The sequence below is a fragment of the Cynocephalus volans genome, chromosome 6 (assembly GCF_027409185.1).
Source record: "Cynocephalus volans isolate mCynVol1 chromosome 6, mCynVol1.pri, whole genome shotgun sequence".
Lineage (NCBI taxonomy): Eukaryota > Metazoa > Chordata > Mammalia > Dermoptera > Cynocephalidae > Cynocephalus > Cynocephalus volans.
This window is the reverse complement of record NC_084465.1, coordinates 70,832,467-70,851,994: the sequence shown is the minus strand read 5'-3', so window position 1 is coordinate 70,851,994 and position 19,528 is coordinate 70,832,467. Positions and strand designations below refer to the sequence as shown.

General features: G+C 38.7%; 1 protein-coding gene across 2 annotated transcripts; it reads right to left on the bottom strand.

Moving 5' to 3' along the window:
- Window positions 1–11,652: 11,652 nt before the first annotated feature.
- Window positions 11,653–18,756, bottom strand: TAC1 (tachykinin precursor 1). Of its 2 annotated transcripts, XM_063101212.1 has the most exons (6): window positions 18,634–18,756; window positions 17,466–17,562; window positions 16,956–17,000; window positions 16,434–16,457; window positions 14,935–14,988; window positions 11,653–11,702 (listed from the first exon to the last, which is right to left on the bottom strand). In XM_063101212.1, exons 1-6 carry the CDS (start codon window positions 18,754–18,756, stop codon window positions 11,653–11,655), a joined length of 393 nt encoding a protein of 130 aa, XP_062957282.1. The 2 variants fall into 2 exon arrangements, with proteins under 2 accessions (XP_062957282.1, XP_062957283.1); XM_063101213.1 differs by lacking the exon at window positions 16,956–17,000.
- Window positions 18,757–19,528: the final 772 nt, after the last annotated feature.

The following is a 19,528-nucleotide window of genomic DNA, read 5'->3' as shown; positions in this document are numbered from 1 at the left end:
TTTATTTAAATAAATCTTGAACAATCCACTGTAATGTAATGAAATATTTTTAAAAGCTCAATGGAACTGAAGTACTAACCATACAATCTGAAAGTCTTAGCTTATTTTAATGGTCGTTTTACGGCAAACAGGCACATAAAGAGAGGACTAGACTTCTTTAAATTAACGAAAAACATGCAGATGCTTCTAAACTACAGAAAATAGTCTTGCAAAACCTCAGAAAGTGGATGAACGTCTCTAATATAATACCTGTAGTGACATATACCTTAGAGCAAACAAAGGAACACCTTTTTTTTTTAAAGCGTAAGATGGCTCAGAAAGGATCTTATCTGTACTCCTAGATGGTTAATTTACTTTCTCTTGTAACATCATTGTGATATATCGTTGATGGTATCAGCGTCAAATATAGTGAAGACATGCCAGTGTCTTTCTCTCAATGTCCAGGATAGACTATATTTTATGTATACCATCTTTCTGCATTACCTATATATTTCTTCCCTTATTCAGTGATACAGATTCTGAAGGCAATTTCCAGAGTTCAAAGTGTATATTGAATAATGTCAGCGTCATGAAACTAAGTGCTTAACACCCCAAGGTGATTCCTTCTAAATGAACAGCACTCATTCTATGGGTGGGTCATAGTTCAGTGCATTTCCCTTAGTTCCTGGGACTGCATTTGCCTTTATGTTCAGGGATGTTTTCTCAAGTGGTTGTGACAGAACAGTGTGGAGGAGGAGATTTAGACCATGCTGAGGTACTTATTGCTGAAAGTAACTGCATTAGAGCAATCAAAATAAGACCCACAAGCATGATCTTGATTGTTGAAATTGTCTTATGTATTTTCCAATGACCAGATTTTTCCATCATCCAAGCCCAAGTCGTGTGCCACCTCCTTTTTAATTCATTCATTACCCTTCTCCCTCAATTCAATAACCATGGGCATTTGCTATAGGGCAGCACTATTCCAGGTGCAAGGAATTACCAGTGAGCAAGAGGGAAATGGTCTCTGCCATCACAGAAGTAGCCATACTTTTCCTGCATTTCTGTAATGGCAATTAATACAGTTTAGTTGTTTGGGCAAATCTCATCCTCCTCTTAGATAGTGAGTGTTTTGATGTCAGCCTCATGGTCTAATTCACAGATATTTCCACCACTGCAGTTATTAAAATGTCTTACAGCCCTAAGACAATTGAAGTGTGATGAATGAAAGAATGAATGAATGGATGGGTGAATGAATCGATGAATAAATAAATCAGTCTTTCTGGACTATTATGCCTGTGCAATGCAACATAATTTCTACCCTTCTGAAGTGGTACAAAACAAACTCAACCTTGATCTTTATGGATTACAGTTACATAAAATTCTTGGGTAGCAAGGAAGCTATTACAATGGAATTTAAAAAAATTATCCAAAAGTATTTCTCTTGAATTATAGAATACATTTTTATAGCCTAATATAATTGAATCAGGATTTTAAAAAAGGCTGAAAATACAGAATGATGTATTTACCTAATAGACTTATTATCTACTTAGAAGAGGACATTAGTGTATATTACGAAAGAATAGCATTTTATGAAATTGCAGTAGGGGAAGTTTTTAAACTTCCCTAAATATTTCTTTATTCCTAATGACTCAATGAGAAAAGATTAAAAATTATTTCTATACTTTGGTTTATTTTAGAAAAGAGTTTTCTTTCTGGCTTTGGAAAAATAGATTACATGCAAATATTTAAAAATTGAGATTCATATACACAAAGTTTAGGAAAGAGAGGACAGAAAATGTCTTTTGGAAATGTCTTTTACTGAGGCGTCTTCTTTCCTTCCTGAGGTAATGTCAATTTGGGTTGGGTTTATTTCTCTATTTTTTAGTTTTTAACTTTTTCCTATACTTCTTGCCCCAATATTGTCTTTTTATCTTTTCTTTCTTACAAACCTAAATTATTTTGGTTAATGAGAAGATTCTTTTGTAACATTTTTTATACAGATATTTTATTGCACTCTTAACTCTGTCAAATATTTTTCAGTTTCAAGGGCATGGGGGCACAGGGAGAAGATTTTATTCATATTTTATATTTATCCAGGAATTTGGGGAAAATAATAGTAAATTGGACCTACAAGTCTTCACATACTCACATACACTTGCTTCGTTGTTCTTTTCAAGAGGCAGGTTATTTATCACAAGAGGAAGATGAATGCTGGTCAGCACCGCTCTGTTGTAAGTTTGCACGACTGGTGTCTGGAGTTTCAGATGATGGAGCTATGATGATGATGGTTTGTCTTGAATCCCATTACTTTTTAAAATCGTGTGTGTATTGTTACCATACATACTAAAACGTATATAATACATATATCTTTGGTTTAAAAGTTATGATTATAAAATGAAAAGCAATGTACTCCCCATATTAAGAAATTGAATACACCCAGTACTTTAGAAATACCCTGAGTGCCCCTCTGCTTCCTCCTTCAACAACAGAAACCACTATCCTGTCATTTCTATTAATTTTTTCCTTAGTTTTCTTTACAGTTTCACCATTTACTTATATATGTCTAAACAATATATTGTTTAGTTTCTTTTTTAATTGAGTAAAAAGTACAAACCTAGCAGTGTAAGAAAAGGAAAATATTGCAATTATTATATTAAGGCTTCAAGAGAACGTGAGCCAGACTAAAGTTCTAGGCCATGAGTTGGCTTTAGCTTTCTTTGGAGTTTACAAGTGCCCTTTTTGGGGAACCAGTGGGAAACGCCATGAATTAGTCCTGAGAAACTTAAAGAATTGGGGCAGAAAGGTGGGATAGACCTGGAAGCAAATATCAAAGGGAAATATGGTCAGAGGGAATGGGCTGCTCCCTATTACCTGTTTGCAGCTCACTGAGACCTGACCACACGTCTCAGGAGTGTATTGGAGCAGAAGAAATGAGGGTCCTTGGCTGATCCAGGCACAGACTTTAGAAGGGAGATAGGAACCTCATCAGCACACGGATGGACCCATTCTCCTGAACATTCTGTCCTTAGGTTTAAAAGATGGTAGGATGTTAGCAGAGGTCTTAGTGATGACAACCTGCATCATGTTCTGTGTGTTGACTAATGCTTCTCTAACCTAGACCAGAAGATCTCTCTTTCTAGTATGTAGCTGTCACTCCAAGATCCAACTTTACAGTTTTCTGGGGGAATTTCTTTCACTTCTTTCCTATGTCTAAGCTTGTATCCTCTATTACTTCTTTGTTAGCACTCTTTTTGGTGAGCACAGTCACTAATCAATATTTGGGAAAGGGTACATACAGGGTAAGTTTTTTGTTTATTTGCTCTTACTTGGATTGTCTGAAAATATCTTTAATTCACCATGATACTTGTGTAATAGTTTGGCCAGTGTTTTAGTCTGGGTTCTACTGAAAGCATAAAACAGTACAACACTGCCATGCCTGTGTTCCAAGGGTGAAAACTCCTACAGGATAACCAGACTAGGCTCTAACATGTACAAAATTTTTCTGAAATTTTGGTAATAACAGGCATACAAACAGATGGTGCTATGGGTTAAATGTGTCCCTCCAAAATTTGTGTATCAGAAATTTAATCTCCCTTCTAACAGTGTTAAGAGGGTGGGAAATCTGATTATGGTAATTGAAAGGTGGGGCCTTTAAGAGGTGATTAGATTGTGAGGTTTGTACCTTTGTGAATGGGTTGATCCACTGGTGGTTTACTGGGTGGTCATTGGGGTGGTTATGATAGCCTTATAAGGAGAGCAAGTGAGAAACTAACTCACTTTCAGCCCATTCTTGTCATGTGAAACCCCAGGTTGCTGTGGAGAATCCCCACACAGAAGAAGGCCCTTACCAGATGTGTTTCCTGGACTTTGGACTTTCCAGCCTCCAAAACTTTAAGAAATAAATTTTGATTCTTTATAAATTATCCAGTTTCAGGTATTTTGTTATAAGCAATGGAAATGAACTCATACAGAGGGTAACTTATGAACGCTATAGAACTGGCTACCCTTAGGTCCCCAAGGTCCCAACACCAGATGTTAAGTTCTGGCCTAATCCCATACTAAAGACAAGTCAACTTCTACCAAAGAGAATCTCCAGAGAGGTTTTTCTTTTCTGCTTCAGCAAGGAGAAAATTTTCTCCTCCTCTCCCCCTGGTATACTCTCCTTCATTGTTCCAGAAAAATTGTCAATGAAACAACCCCTTCATATGAGGGAGATTTATGAGAAGGGTATGAGAGAACTCCCACTCCCACCTACAGATTTTATGGCTCAGACAAAGCAGTCACAAAAGACAACCATATGTTCTCCTGAGTCTGGCTTGTTGGCAAACAATAAGACATGCGGGAGAACAGTACAGTTTGCAGTATGCCAAATGCAGACCTGTTCCTTTTCATATTCTTCTTTGTCAAGGTGAAGAAACAAAGAAGCCTCCTGATCTCACAATATACTCTGAGAAAATATTTTAAGAAAATAATACACATGTTTTTAAAGAACAAATAAACTTTTCAGGCATAGGGCAGCCAAAATTCTGGGAAAATTCTAGGGAAAAATGCTAACTTTGAAAGTGAATGGTTCTGATGGAGATGCACTTAATTTGCGTCATCAGAACACAACTTCTCAGTCTGAAACATCTAAATGCAGGTTTGTGGTGACTTTATAACTATGGTGTATAAGTATATACAGCCCTGTTAAGAAAGATGAAGAGAGAGAGGAAAGATTAGAAGAGGGAGGAAAGAGAAGAGGGAAAGGAAAGGAAGCCATTTCCTTTTAGTAAAGTGTTAGCAGCTGTATTCGATGGCTAAGAAAATGTCTCAAGACTTAACTTTTTTTTTTTTTTTTACTAAACTTACTGTTCTCATGCTCCTGATTATCAAGAAAAAGATAAAGCATAACGCTCTTATACTATATCCATATAGTCACTCTGTTTATTTATTATTTCAAGTATTTTGAAATATAGTTTATAGAGATTACATGAATTATTAAAATGATGATTATTATAAAAATTAATAGTGGCTTGAATATTGCAACAGCAGATGTAAATGATTCAAGGGTGGGTTTGCCAGTCTTTTCTTAAAGATGCATTGCATACAAAAATTATGAAAACCTGAATTTGTGTTGTATTTCTATGGTGCTTTCTTGATTTCTTTTTTGGATAGTTTATTGTTAGTGTATAAAAACAACTGATTTTGTATGTTAATTTTGTATTTTGCAGCTTTACTGTATTTGTTAATTAGTTCTTACAGTGTTTTGTTGGAGCCTTTGGGGTTTTCTGTATATAAGATCATATCAACTGCAAGCAGAGACAATTCTACTTCTGCCTTCTATTTCTTTTTCTCGCTTAATTGCTTTGCCTAGGACTTCCAGTACTATACTGAATAGAAATGGTTAGAGTGGGCATCCTTATTTTGTTCCTGATCTTAGAAAAAAAGCTGTCAGCTTTTCACTGTTGAGTATGATATTAACTGTGGGCTTGTTATTTATGACCTTTACTATGTCAAAGTACATTCCTCCTGTACCTAATTTGATGAGAGTTTTTATCATGCTTTTCCTGCATCTATTGAAATGATCATATGATTTTTATCCTTCATTCTGTTAATGTAGTATCACAGTGGTTGATTTGCATATGTTGAACTATCTCTGCCTCCCAGGGATAGATCCCGCTTTATCATTGTGTGTGATCCTTTTAATGTGCTGTGGAATTTGGTTTGCTAATAATTTTTTTTGAGCATTTTTTGCATCTATATTTATCAAAGATGAAGATTCTTAATTATGTATGCCTATTTTTCTTAATTCTCTGTATGTCTACTCATATTTCATGAAGATTCTTACTTATGTTCAGTTTTTGGCCAATATAAAAAAGTGTAGTGTCTCACAATTATTAAAGATTTTTGTATTTTTTAATACTTTTAAATATTTCTATTGACTTTCACTTTATATATTTTGAATATGCCTCACTAAAAAAAGTTTATTACTGTTATGTCTTCTTTTTTTATAATTTTATTAACATTATGTTTTTACAGTCTATGATGTTGTTGTGAAGCAGTTGGGAGGGAGGGGGAGAGGGGAAGGGGAAGGAAATGGGATGGAAGAAGGAGGAAGGAGGAGGGATGGGATTGAGGCCTGTGGCACCCCCCTCATTCCCACAGGGGAGACTAGGGGGCTTCAAGTGGTGGCTTGGTCATTGCCAGGTTAGGTACAGATGTCAGGGGTGTGTGGCAAAAGCCCTTGCTCCCCATGACTCCAGTTTGAGAACCTGGGGCACTTCCTGTGGCAGCTCAGTGGTTGTCACTGGACTGGCTGCAGGTGTTGGGGGGGCATGACCGAGGCCCGAGGCCCTCCCTCTGGACTAGTTGTGGGTGTTAAAGGGCATGGCCAAGGCTCCCAGCCCTCTCCCCTTTCTGGCTTGGTAGCCCATGGGACTTCCAGTCCTTCCAGGTGTTATAGGTGTTCTTTGGTGAAATGAGACTTCTACTAGTTAATATCAAACTTTGTCTCTGGTTGTGCGTACTTTGTTTTTTCTTACAGGTCTGTGTTGGATTATTTGTGTTCCCACCCCTTAAACTCTGCCCTGGAACTAATTTGCTGTACTTTGCTTACTTCTAAAATGGGGCAACTTCCTGTGGAGACCAGTACTTGAGCTCCGTGGTTGAGCTAAATTGCTGCTTTGCTGCTGATTCCCTAGGGAAGGCTTTTTGTGTAGCTCAGGTTTTAATGGTTGACTTTATATGTACTTTCAGGTCTAGAGAAATCTGGTGCAGCTGGGTTGAATAGAAACTCTGGTCTGGGCCTGAGTCTTTTCATCAAACTGTATGCCATGCAATTCTATATTCCTGACCAGTCTCCTCTGAGTGGTCCTGATTGGGGGGCAGGTCAGCTATCCTTGCTGTGCCCCAGCATTCCCCTGGTGTTATGTCTTCTTAGTAGATAATTCCTTTTATCAATATTAAATATCCTTTTTTGATTCCTTCAAATTTTTACCCCAAATCTTGTTTTGTCTGATAGTAATATTGCTATAGAATCATTATGTTAGTATTTGGCAGGTTTTTTTTTTTTTTTTAACACATTCCTTTATTTTCAACTATTTTCTATTTACTTTTCTTTGGGTTTTATTTTTACAAACATGATGTATCTGTCTTTTAATAGGTCTGATAAAACTGCTCACATGTATTATAAATATGGATAGGTTTTGATTGAATTTTTTCTGTTTTTTATTTACCAAGATTTTTTTTTTTTCTAAAGCTTTCTTGCCTTCTGTTGTTTAGGTTGTGTTTTCCAACATTTTCCCATTTATGCTTTGATAGTTATGTATTCATCTATTATTTTAGTTTTAGCCTTTGTCTAGAATATCTATGGCCTATGCTTCTCAACAAGGCAAGATATTTAAAATGCATCTATTCCCTTTTATACTGTTTTTTCTTCTCCCCCAGCTAATTCCCATGTTGTCATCTTGTGGAATTTTATTTCCAGATTGTTTATTTAACACACATACACATACACAACTCAATTTAGCAATATTTTTTAAATGATTACTTTGTTTAACATGTTTCTTGTTAATTACTTCCTCACAGATTTAGTTTTCTCTTTGGCGAAGTAAATCATCTAATAATTCTTTCAAAGAAAGTGGGTATACACTTTCTGAGGTCTTATATGTTTGAAATGCCTTTAATTGTGAAAGAAGCTGGATGGCTGAATTTATTCCACTGACCCTAGCAAGATCTAGACCTGCATCTCTTCCTTCTTACCCTTCTGCTAAACTCAAATTGACTAATAGATGTTAAAACCTTAGCTCCGTTCTTGCAGTCCCAGAGTCCTGTCCCATGACTAAGGCAGCCTCAATTTCCCATATACTGTGCAAACTGGAACAGTGAACAATTTTCAGAATATAGCAGAACACTGACTGACCTTCGTCAGTTTCATGTATAGATTCTTTAGGCTACCTGCTCTTTTGAATATTTTGAATATTTAGTTTTCTTGTCTCATGACATCCAAGATTGATGATGAGAAGTCTGAGTTCTGCAATGGTCAATTTTATATTCTGGGATTGGCACATTGTGCTGCAGCCTTTGCAACTCCCTGCTAGGGCTGTGGCTTACTGCTGGGGTTTCCCATGTACTTTTTTTTTTTTTTTTTTTTAGGAATAAGAATAATTTCTGGTTCACCAAAAGCCCTTCTTCTGTTTTTCACAAATCCCAATGTACATATTAATTTCTTTAAAAATATATCTTTAAAAAAAAATCATTCATAATGACTTTGTGTTAAAAGAAGTGATTTCAGCATGTGCTCAAGTTGAAACAAGACATTTTTATTTTTGTTTGTTTGTTTGGATGGGTCCAGGTGCAACTATATCCCTGGGGCGTAGTATTGGATGTCAGAGGAAGACTTTTGTTTTTACTTTATACATTTCCTTATTTGAATTTCTGCTTCTTAGTTTCCTTTTGATTCAAGGTAATGGAGCACATGATGTGTTGGATACCTTTCTTTCTCCCCTCCCAATTCACCTGCCAGCTTTCTCCACCTGCTGTGGTGCCATGTATGTGCTGCTTACCTGCGCGGACAGAATTAAGGGCTCCTAGTCCTCTGTTTTCCAGCTGGCTGTGCCCAGTGGGAGGCACCAACAGAGGATCAAACAGTGAGAGGAGAGTGAGGCTGGGGTGTTTTCACCCTGACCTTCCTGCTCTCCACCCCCATCCATACCTGATCACCTTGTTTTGGCTCCACCCCCCTCCTGAAGACAACAGCTGCCAGGAGGCCCTTTGCATGCAGTGACGCTTACTTCCCGTCCCTAATCCTTCTGGCCTGGGAGTTGCACTGGCTCCCAAGGGTATAGCGTGGACATCCATATTCCATTGCTGCCTTCTCTACACCTTGCCCACACCTTTCTAATTAGTCCCTTGATTAAATGCTCCTCAAATTACTCGGCTTCTGTATCATTTCTTTTTGCCCTGGACCCTGACCAATACAAAAACAAAAAACAAAACAAACAAAACACCCAAGTGATAAAGAATATAGGTAAACTAATTACATAGCTTGGTCTTTTTGCTGTTTCATAACAAAATAAAATATTTAAGAAAGGATATAGGTGAATAAAACTTATTTTCGTTAAAGGAAATAAGCCACAGGGGCAAAGCAACAAATATTTTATGAATACGAACTTAAAGCTGACGTTTCTCTCCCTTTCCCTATGCGTGTTGCTGCTGGGTTTCTGACTGCAGAGGGAAAGCAGCCATGCATGAGGTCTCACCGAGGCATGTCTCTATGTTATGCAGCACGGTGGGATCATGCTGCAGAGATTCATAGACTCTCAGGGCGGGAAGGGGCCGTGGGGATACCTAGTGCAGCGATAAACAGCACAGAGACTGCACAATTTGTGATACAGCCCTAGACTTAATTTGTCTGGCAAAGATTTAAAAACCACCCCCACGCTGCTACGTATTCAGCGTACCTATAAAAAAAATTTGCGTGGCTAAAATGTAGCACTAATTGTCTCGCTGGCATTTCAGAGAGTAGCTAACAATGACAACAGGTAACATTCATGAACACTTGCTGTGTGTCACACGTTGTGCGCAAAGCTTTCCATGCTTCATTTCACTCACCCCCACCTGAGCTCTATGTAGTGGATACGATCGCTATTCCGATTTTACTGAGAGGAAAACAAGGCAAAGAAAAATGAAGAGACTTGCCCATCATTACAAGGCCATTAAGTGGTAGAGCCAGGATTCAAAACTGAGCATTTTGACTCCAAAACCCACTTTCTTATCCACTTATCCATTGTAACATCTACACAGAAATACAGTGTATAGGTATATATAATACAGAAATACTGCTTTGTGTTTAACAATGTACCGTATATGTTGTTCCACATAATTAAATACACCATAATGTCACTTGTAAATGACTGTATAATATTCTGTTGTATCAATATACCAGTTTGTTTATTCACTTTGATTGCTAGATATTAATTTGCTCTGCTATTTTCCCCTCAATAATTCTTTCCCAATTCTGAATCCTCTCATAATCTCTGACTCTAATATTTCCTTGAGCTTCATATCCCCATCTGTAAAATGATGATAATAATAATGATAATACTTCCTTCTTTGAATGATTAAATATATATAATTTTAGCTATTAAGATTATTTATTATAGTCATTATTATTATTCAATAAAATGTTAAATGTTGCCGTTGGGGAGTGGAGGTCTAGATGACTCTGATTTTCTCCAATTTGCTTACTGTTATATAATTTGTAATATTTAAATGTATTGTATAATAAGGAAAATGAGTTGAAGTTTTTTAAAAAACAAACTATTCAATTAAAGATATAAAAGTTAAAATAAACTTTAGCTCTTTTCTCTGACAAATAGCTTTATTGATCAACAATCGTCACCAGTCTAGGCTAAATTCATGGAGTTTTTCTTTACTGAACAGTTCTTTCCTGCATTGTTTTACCACTTAATACCTCACACTCTCTATGCAATCAGGAAATGACTCCAAGGACACTTATCAATCCTTCCTCTTAAATAAATATACACAAGCCTCCCTCTCATCGCTCTGTATTTATTTCTGTTGCACATGCTTCTGTTAGAAAGAGAGTTTGTTACAGGTCTTAGCAAATTCACAGGCACTCCTTAGGAATGCTGGAAAGGGGTTCTTGTCTTTGTTATAGGAGTGTTGCCATATTATCAGCTCCTCATCTTTCTGTGTCATCTTCTGACAACATTTGTGAGAGTTTGATTTGATATCTTAATTCCAGTGAGACTCATGCACTGGTGCATTTATTCCTGGGCTGCAAACAGGCCTGAAACTATCCTGTGTTGATGTTTTACCCAACAAGGAAATAACCAGTGAAATGCGTCATTAAAATGAATTATTATCTCATCCATAATAAGGAATCATAGGCATATATATCAGAACTTAGCCCTTACTCTTCGTATTCCAAAATGTAATTGTTTTCTCTATGAATGATCTCATTTCAAATGACTTAGCAAAATAGTATGTGTGTATGTGTGTGTAAGAGAGAGAAACAAATTGCATTTAAGCCAAAACAACTTTGAAAACATTTCATCTACTTAAAGAAAGATTACTGATTTGACATAAATGTTAATGAAAGAATATGACAAAATTCTCAGGATTTTAAAAATTTTATTTAAAATGTTAGCTATCACAACACGTCATACAATTAAATGAATACCTTAGAATCACATTAAAACTTTAAAAAACATCTCTATATTGTCACAAAACATGAAACATGCTGCAGCGATACAAACATAGTTTGATACGAAAATCTCAGTACATTTTCATCATGAAAACAAATAGGGAAAGCATAGGACTGTACAGGAGTTTCCTTCCCTTTCAGCAGAGCTGATGAGACTGCTTTAGAGCAATAACCTCTTTCTCTGGAGGCTATACATTGACAGGTTTTTACAATTTCATTGAACACTGTGCCTTGTTGAGAAATTGCCACTAATTTCTACCTCTGAGGGAGTCTTCATATTAGAATTGTAGCACATGTTTACAACACATATGGGCACAATATGAAAAATAAACACTTTTTTTGAGTATTCAACTCAAAACAACAATCGTTTTTAAATAAATAATTATTCCCCATAGTACTCGTCTTATTTTACCTTCCCTTGCCCACTGACACAACTGAAGCTGAATACGTCATATGTTAGTTTATTTACGTCTTCTTTCATAACTCTGCATTGCACTCCTTTCATAAGCCGCTGAAAACAAAGAGGAGGTAAAGAGATTTTTAAGAAGATTCACTGAGCGAGTTAAGCAAAGTTCAAGGCATGCAGTAATTTATTATAAATTCATAATGAGTTTTTCCCTCCATTGAAGTATTTCTAAAAATTTTATTTCTACATCTTCCAGTCCTGCCTCAGTCTCTACCTTGACTGAAAGTGGTCTAATCACAGAACTCTTGTGCTGTCATCATCGTATACTTGGTGTCCCAAAAGCACATAGCCACACTATATGGCAAAGTTGATTCTCAGCAGCTTTCTCAAGCAGTGGCAGTCACCCGTGGTGGATTAGAGAAAGGACAGTGCCTAAAGTAACCAGGAATAATAGCAGGATAAAAGCAAAACATGGGACTTTTATTCTAGGACAGGACCAACAAAGTATAGGCTGTGGGCCAGAGCTAGCACAACATTTGTTCTTGTAAATACAATGTTTCTGGAACGCAGACACATCCATTCATTTATGTATTGTCTACTGCTGCTTTGGCCTTCAAATGGCAAATGTGAGTAGTTGCTACAGAGACAACATGACTCACAAAGCCCAAAATATTTATGATCTGGTTCTCTTCAGAAAAAGCTTGCCGATCTCTGTTCTAGGAGCATCTAATGGTTTGAGGGTCTCTTCCTTTCTTGTAGATACCTCCCATGATGGGTTGTCCTTGAGACTAAAAACAGCCTCATTCTCTGTATGTAAGTCAGTTGTGCCTCCTAAATGCAACACTGTTTAACTTACCTCCTAGCACTCTAACGGCCTCAGAAAGATTAACTACTGCTTCCAAAGGTACTTAACATATAACTAGCAAGTAGTTTAAGTATTTTGTCTGGACAAAACAATTATATGATATATAATTTCAAAGTGATCTAACCAAAAAAGGGTAAGAGGGTCTGTTGTAATCAAAATACATAAGGATATTTTTCATTATCTTACCCAATACTTTATACACTTAGATTTATGTTTTAGTGAAACTACTGTGCTTTTTGAAATTCAGTATGCCCTGTATAAAATAATGAATTTAAATAGAAACAGTAGAAAGATCTGTGAAAGATCTCTAGGAGTCATAGGTGCTTCTTTCTAAACAATTTCCTCAGTGAAAAGAATTTCCCGCATGATCACTCCCCCTTTGTACACTGATCTTCAACATACAACTATCCCTTAACGAAGGTCTGCAATAAGCTGAGTGTTTTGAAACAGTCTGAGCCCCAAACTGGACAGTTTTGAAGGAAGGAAACAGTTCATTTTTCTTTCTGGTTTGTTTAAACTAGGAGGATGGCTAGCCCAAGTTCAGTCCCTGACAAGCTTCAGGTAACATGACTTTGTTTCTAAGAGAAGTAAGATGAATGTTAATGTAAACTAACTAAAGACAGATTAGTGATTCGGCTGGAACATAGTGTCCTCTTTCAAATGGAAGCAGAGTTTCTTACCTGGTCCTTGAGCCCTCTGAAACCATATGGAAACTTGTGTGTGTAGGTGCTGATGAGGGCTTCTAGACTTATCAGATTGGCGGAGGGGTCTGTGACCATGAAAGGGTTGGGATCAGACGGCTGTAGAGTAAGACTGTGATAACTGTCTCAACTGAGTATATGAAAAGATCCCTGATTGATTATGGATTACATTTTTGCCTTTTTATTTTCTTTTATGTTTTCTTACCTAAAATGGAGGAACAAAGATTTAAATATAAATTGACTCTGATTTATTACAGTAATTCTATTTATTATTGCCTGTGTTACCTATAACCTTAAGTACATTTAATAGCATTTAATCTGTTGTAAATTGCATACTATCTATATTACTTGTAAAGTTAAGCATGTTCTGAAACCTATATCAGTGCTGGAAATGGACAGTTGATGACTAATATGATTATCAAGAAAATCACAGTTATGTGAGGACTAGTATGTACTGATACAAATAATAGCCACTGGGGTTTAAATTTACATTCCATTTCCAAAAAGTGGAAGACAATACATACTAATAAAACAATTGCAAGTTTTTCATTAGGCACACTGATAAGTTCTTTAAAATTTATACTTGATTAGCCTCAAAATCACTGGTAAGGAAATACAAAAGTAGTATCTAAATTTGGAAAGTGGAGAACCAATAAAAATTCTAGGATGATTTTTTTTTATAAATCCAGATAATTAAGAGTTAAGCCAGCATATTTTAGTTACAGATTTTCTAGAAACTAGAAATATATAAATAAATAATATACAGCTGCTGATTACTTTCTAATTAATTAGATGATTACTATTTTAATTCTATTTTCACTGCAGGAAATATAAAGAGAATGTGACTAGCTTTCCAAGGAGACTAAGCTAAGGGCTGTAAGGCCTGAATGTGCCGAACAAAAAGTCAGTTTCTGTGAAAATGATGTAGGGGTTATTTAACCTTGAAAACAGTGTGATGATTGAGTTAAGAAATAAGGGTTTTGAGATACATGTATGTGACATTTACATAGAGGATGGAAACTTAAAAGAATAAAGACAATATGCAGCCTTTATATGAAGTGAAAGAGTTGTTCAGAATTAAAATGGATTAAGAGAGTTGTGGCATCCCTTCTCTCTAAGGTTTTTAGAGCCAGAACCGATATATGACACTCTAGGATGATTTCATTGTGTTTTTTTGTTTGTTTGTTTGTTTGTTTGTTTTCTGAAGGCACTAGAGTGGACCATATCACTCTCATTCTTTCCAATATCCATCAGGATGTTCAGATTTTGAGCTTCTTTAACTTCATAAAGAGCAAGTGATTTGTATGAAGAATTTGTTTTGTTTATTCATTTATTTTAGTGTTGAAGGATTGCCAGATGTAATGTCTTGTAAAACTTTCAAATTACTTTGGCAACAAGCAAAAATCCATCTCATCCCTCCCTGTATCTCCCTCTGCACCCCCCCCCCACACCCCTTAGTTCACTAGGGTTGCACATGGCTTATTTAACAGATGTATGGGAAAGAGTACCAGAGGTTGGGTAATGATTAAATGGGGCAGACCCTGGAAAGGCTAGTGGTTTGAGAAAAATAGACTGATATTGTGGTGATATTAACTTAATCAGCTATAAATCCATTCTTGATTACAAGTACTGAAATTAGATTTTTTTTTACAATAAATACTTATTTTAATTCTACTATTCCTTTTTAATACTTTGAAAACTATGCCTTAGAGAAAAATAATAAAAGTAGATTTGAGATGCTGTCTATTTTTAGTCATGATTTTATACATACCAGAATTTAAAGCTCTTTTGCCCATTAGTCCAACAAAGGAATCTGTTTTATGCCCTGGAAAAATACATTTAGGGGTATTTTAATATGTATGTCTTTGAGGAAATAAACTGTTGTTACAGTACAAAAAAAAAGTAAGCTTCTGGATATATTCCTATATAATAAGTATATTTCTAGTTCAAGTTTTCGTGAGCCTGAGGAAATAAAGATTCCTTATAAGTCTTATGAATTACACTTAAACAATACAATGAAAGAACTTTTCTCAATTCTATATCTAAATATGAGCAAGAAACCTTTATTAATATATATTTTATCTGTTATATAAAGTCTTAAATATTGTTTTTTGAGCTAACTTTGATTTTTAGGGAGTCAATTTCACATTTGTGTATGTGAGAGAAATATCCAAGCTTATTTACTTATGTTACTGAATATGTTGTATTTCTCAGCAAGTGATCCTTAGTTGAGTCAGATCCTTATCCTTGAAGACTGTAATCTTCTAAAAGGTCACTATTTCTATTAGGTTTAAAAAAAAACTTCTTTTTGAAAAGTGCATTAGCTTTGGTATTAATAGAGTAAATTTATTTTATTACATGGAATTTTGCTATATATAATTCCTTTGAAAGTCAAATACTTAGAAAGTAAATATGAATAAGATTTATTTATTTTCAAGGATGAAACCTTTGGAAAAGGTTATTACTATAATGCTAGTGGGAGAATTTCTCTTGGTTTTTTACTGTATTAGTTGAGAACAGAGCAGCTACCTTAATGTGGCCTACTCTGCCACCCAGTGAACCAGATCCAAAGCAAGTCATATGAGAGGACAATATAATTAAGCTGAAGCGCTAGGACTTCCTGTCAATTCTGGTTCCATTAACTGAAAAAGTGGGATCTAATGACTCTCAACTGTCACAATTCTGCCATCTTCACTGCCCTAAGAAGTAATTTCACTTTGCTTTGATAGATTGAGGTTTCCCATTCAATCACGGGATCAAAAAACTGCATCTCTATTCATCTTTACATTTAGTATTGATTCTCTACTCAGATATTCACGTACTCCACTTAATTGGCTGCTGGATGGCCCTAATAGATGACGTCATCACGGGACCTAGCGTACTTAGATGAGTAGGAAGGTGTCTACAAATGCTTATACATTTTTGCAGTGAAAGTGGGTATGGGGGGTGGGTGGAAAGGAATGTATGTGATAAGTTTCTAACCCTAGGATTGAAATTCTTATCTAAAACTGTTTACCGAGTTAACTAAGAAAAGTCGAAAACCTTCTTTTTCTTTTTCACCATAATACATCTTTTTGGTAAGTATACTATGTCTAAACATCAGAGGTTTTAACAATCATATTCTGGATGTAATATGTCTCCTCCATTCTTATATTGTCTTAATTAAAAACATGAAATCTTAAGTTATGACAGAAAATAAGGTAAAAAAAGGTGGCATTCAGTATAATTTACATTTGCATTTGATAAATGTCAAAATAATTTTGAACTTACTTTTGTGAGAGATCTGGCCATGTCCTTGAAGAAAGAAAGATAAAATTAGCAAATGCATATAGATTTATTTTAAATAAGCTACATTATACCTTTTATGGAAAATTGTAAAATAAATTGATTTAAAAGTATGTAACATTTTCCATTTATGTACTATACTGAGAAATATAGCAGAACCATAAATGCTAACCAAATTATTAATAATAAAAACAAAACATTTTAACAAATAAAAGGAATATTTATTAAGTGTCTTTCATGGGCCACAGAAGCTGGTACAGAGATCTGAACCCTTGACTCTCCTGTTATCAACACCGCACGCTACCTGAGGTCTATTATTAACTGTAAGGCTATATACCACCTCCCATCTTCAAGACTGGCCACCCCTTTAACTAGAAAGAGACATGCAAATCCATCTCTTTATTAAACAGGCATAATCAAGATCTTGTGTTTCAGCCCACAAAAGATTTTCTTCTTTCCTACATGTTTATTCACAGTAGTAAAATAAAGATTTATAGGAATGTTTACCATAAAGAGCCTTTAACAGGGCCACTTGTTTTTCAATTGAGGAATCTGATAAGAGAGGAATTGACATTAACTGTTTATTTACACATTCCACTGATGGTGCTATGAATTCAAGGAAACTGAATATTTCTATCAAGGGAATTGGGGCAGCCAAATCTAATCTAACCCCAGGGAATGCTATACAATAGCTTCCACTTTCACTCGACCATTCAGAGTATTACCCCTTGAGGCCCGTGCCTTTCCCTTTGTCAGTTTGGATCTTTAGTCAAGGGAGTGCTTAGCTAAAGTTGGTTCCTGTTCTTGATGGTTTGGGTCATTAATACAGTTAGGCTTGCAAGCGGATCTCTCTCCCTTCGAAGGCATGTGCGTGTGTGGAAGAGATGTGGGCTCGTAGAATTTACACCTCTCTTGCAGTGGAAACCTCTACTCAAAGAGCAAGAGATATTTGGGTGCTCCGGGATCGACCGCAGATAGGGTTGCCCCCAGAGACCCAGGGAAGGTTGCCCATCTCACCAGCATCCCTTTTGCCCATTAATCCAAAGAACTGCTGAGGCTTGGGTCTCCGGGCGATTCTCTGCAGAAGATGCTCAAAGGGCTCCGGCAGCTCCTCCTGGGGGACAGACGTACGGACAGGACAGACGGCGTGTAGGCAACCACATCGAGGCGCCCAGCAACTCCAGCCATGCCGGTGGTGCGCTCCAGCCCCGGGCGAGCCACGGCTGCCGCGGGGGGCCCTCAGCCCCGGGGCGGAAAGCCAGCTCCCCGGGGAGGCCAGAGGGGGCAGGCTCCCCACGCCGGAGCTAAGTGCGTTCCAGCCGGGGGCTCTCCCTCCCTTCGCCCACCCCTGCCGAGCTCGTGTCCAGCGCCGCCGCCTCCCGCGAGCCCGCCCCGGCGTTAGCCACAGGCGCGGCGGAATTCCGCTCTTTCCTCCCAGCGCCGGGACCCTCACTCCGCTGCCGCGTCGCCTCCTGACTTTGTTCTGTCTGTGGCGTCGGCTTTGGAGACCCCTTACTGCCTTGAATGCAAACAGGTGTGTGTGCGTGTGTGCGGGGGGTGGGAGTGGGGGGCTTGAGATGGGGAAGGGTGACAACGCTTTACAAGCGACCTGCCCCGCGCGACTTCCGCCGTTTCCCAGAGGCGCGCTCCCTCCCGCCAATGGCCTACGAGCCATCTAAAGGGGAACTGGCAACCGCGTCCTAGGGTCCGCAGAGTGAATGTCATGATAGTTAGCTTCCCACCCATTTCAGCCTGTCTAGCCCGCTCGCAGCTCGCCCGTGTCCCCGCTTCTGCCAGTGACCGGCGTGCCTCCTGCCCCTGCCCAGCATTTTCCGAACGCTCTGGCAGTGCAGCTGGGCTAGAGCCCTGGACATCCCGGTTACTCGGGGATGACACCTTGTGAGGTTTTCTGCCTGCGAGGACATTGGGCTCATCAGGGAAGGCATCACTCCAGGGAGTTCCTGGACCGGACGGGGCAGCCCTGGCGAAGGAAACTTGGATCGTGGGTGCAAAATCCCGCCCGGGACCCGGGGGATGGTGTCCCTTTTCATGCTCCCGCACGCCTCCACCGCCTCTGGTCGCGGTCGCGGTCCCTCCAGGCTAACTAGGATGCTATCGCGGGGGAAGGTGACAGCCACCAGATCCAGGAAGAATGGCGCGAGCCATCCCGGGGCTGAGGTCTTACCTTGATCTGGTCGCTGTCGGACCAGTCGGACCAATAATTCAGATCATTGTTGGCTCCGATTTCTTCTGCAAACAGTTGAGTGGAGACGAGAAAAAAGACTGCCAAGGCCAAGAGGATTTTCATGTTGAATTCCTGGGAAGAGGTGTGGGGAGAAAAGACCGAGGAGAGAAAAATATATATACTGAGGTGGCTATGGAAGAATTGGGGCAGCAGGATTTTCAGTCCTACAATGGAACTCAGGTCCGGTTGAACCAAGATAAAAAGTGTGAGGGCTGAAGTCTCGCCTGTGCCCTTCTGGAAAGAGAATCACGCCCCAAAGTTTCTCAAATCCCCTTCTCGGGAATCCCAACTCCTCCAAACCAGGAGGCTCTGCAGGTGGAAGACAAAGGCGGCGCTGGCGTTTGGGAAACCGGTGTCCCCACTGTCCCTCGCCGCAGCGGCTGACCCACTGCCAGCCGACACCTCGGACACATGCGCGGCGGGGACGCACCGGCAGCCGCGGCTGGCACGGCGCGGGCACTTACCGCGACGGACAGGACCGCAGGTGCCTCCGGCTGCTCTGGGCGCGTTGAGCTCCCCGCTCTGCCGGTCGCCTTGGCGGAGGACGAGGTCCCGAGCGCGCTCTTTTGCCAGCCCAGGTCCTCGCAGTATTTATCCCGGGCTCAACGAGCCTCGCGACCCACGTGACACTCTCCCCACGCGACTTTCTGCTCAATATTTAATTAGCCGCCTCCTCTCCTTTCGCTTGCGTGATTGAGAGTTTCCGAGACGGTAACTCGTCGATGCCCCTAACATCTGGACCCAATTGGCTTCGAAATGACGCAATTTTAGGGAACTCGAGGTCTCGCCATCCAATCCCGAGCGGCCTCCCTTCCTCCGTCTGCAGATCTAACGC

Coding starts and splice junctions, on each gene's coding strand:
- TAC1 (XM_063101212.1), bottom strand. CDS start 18,756: ATGAAAATCCTCTTGGCCTTGGCAGTCTTTTTTCTCGTCTCCACTCAA. Junction 17,001..17,465: donor AATGGGCAAAAGGGATGCTG/GTGAGATGGGCA, acceptor CTCTCTTATCAG/ATTCCTCAATTGAAAAACAA. Junction 16,458..16,955: donor CCTGTTAAAGGCTCTTTATG/GTAAACATTCCT, acceptor TCTTTCTTCAAG/GACATGGCCAGATCTCTCAC.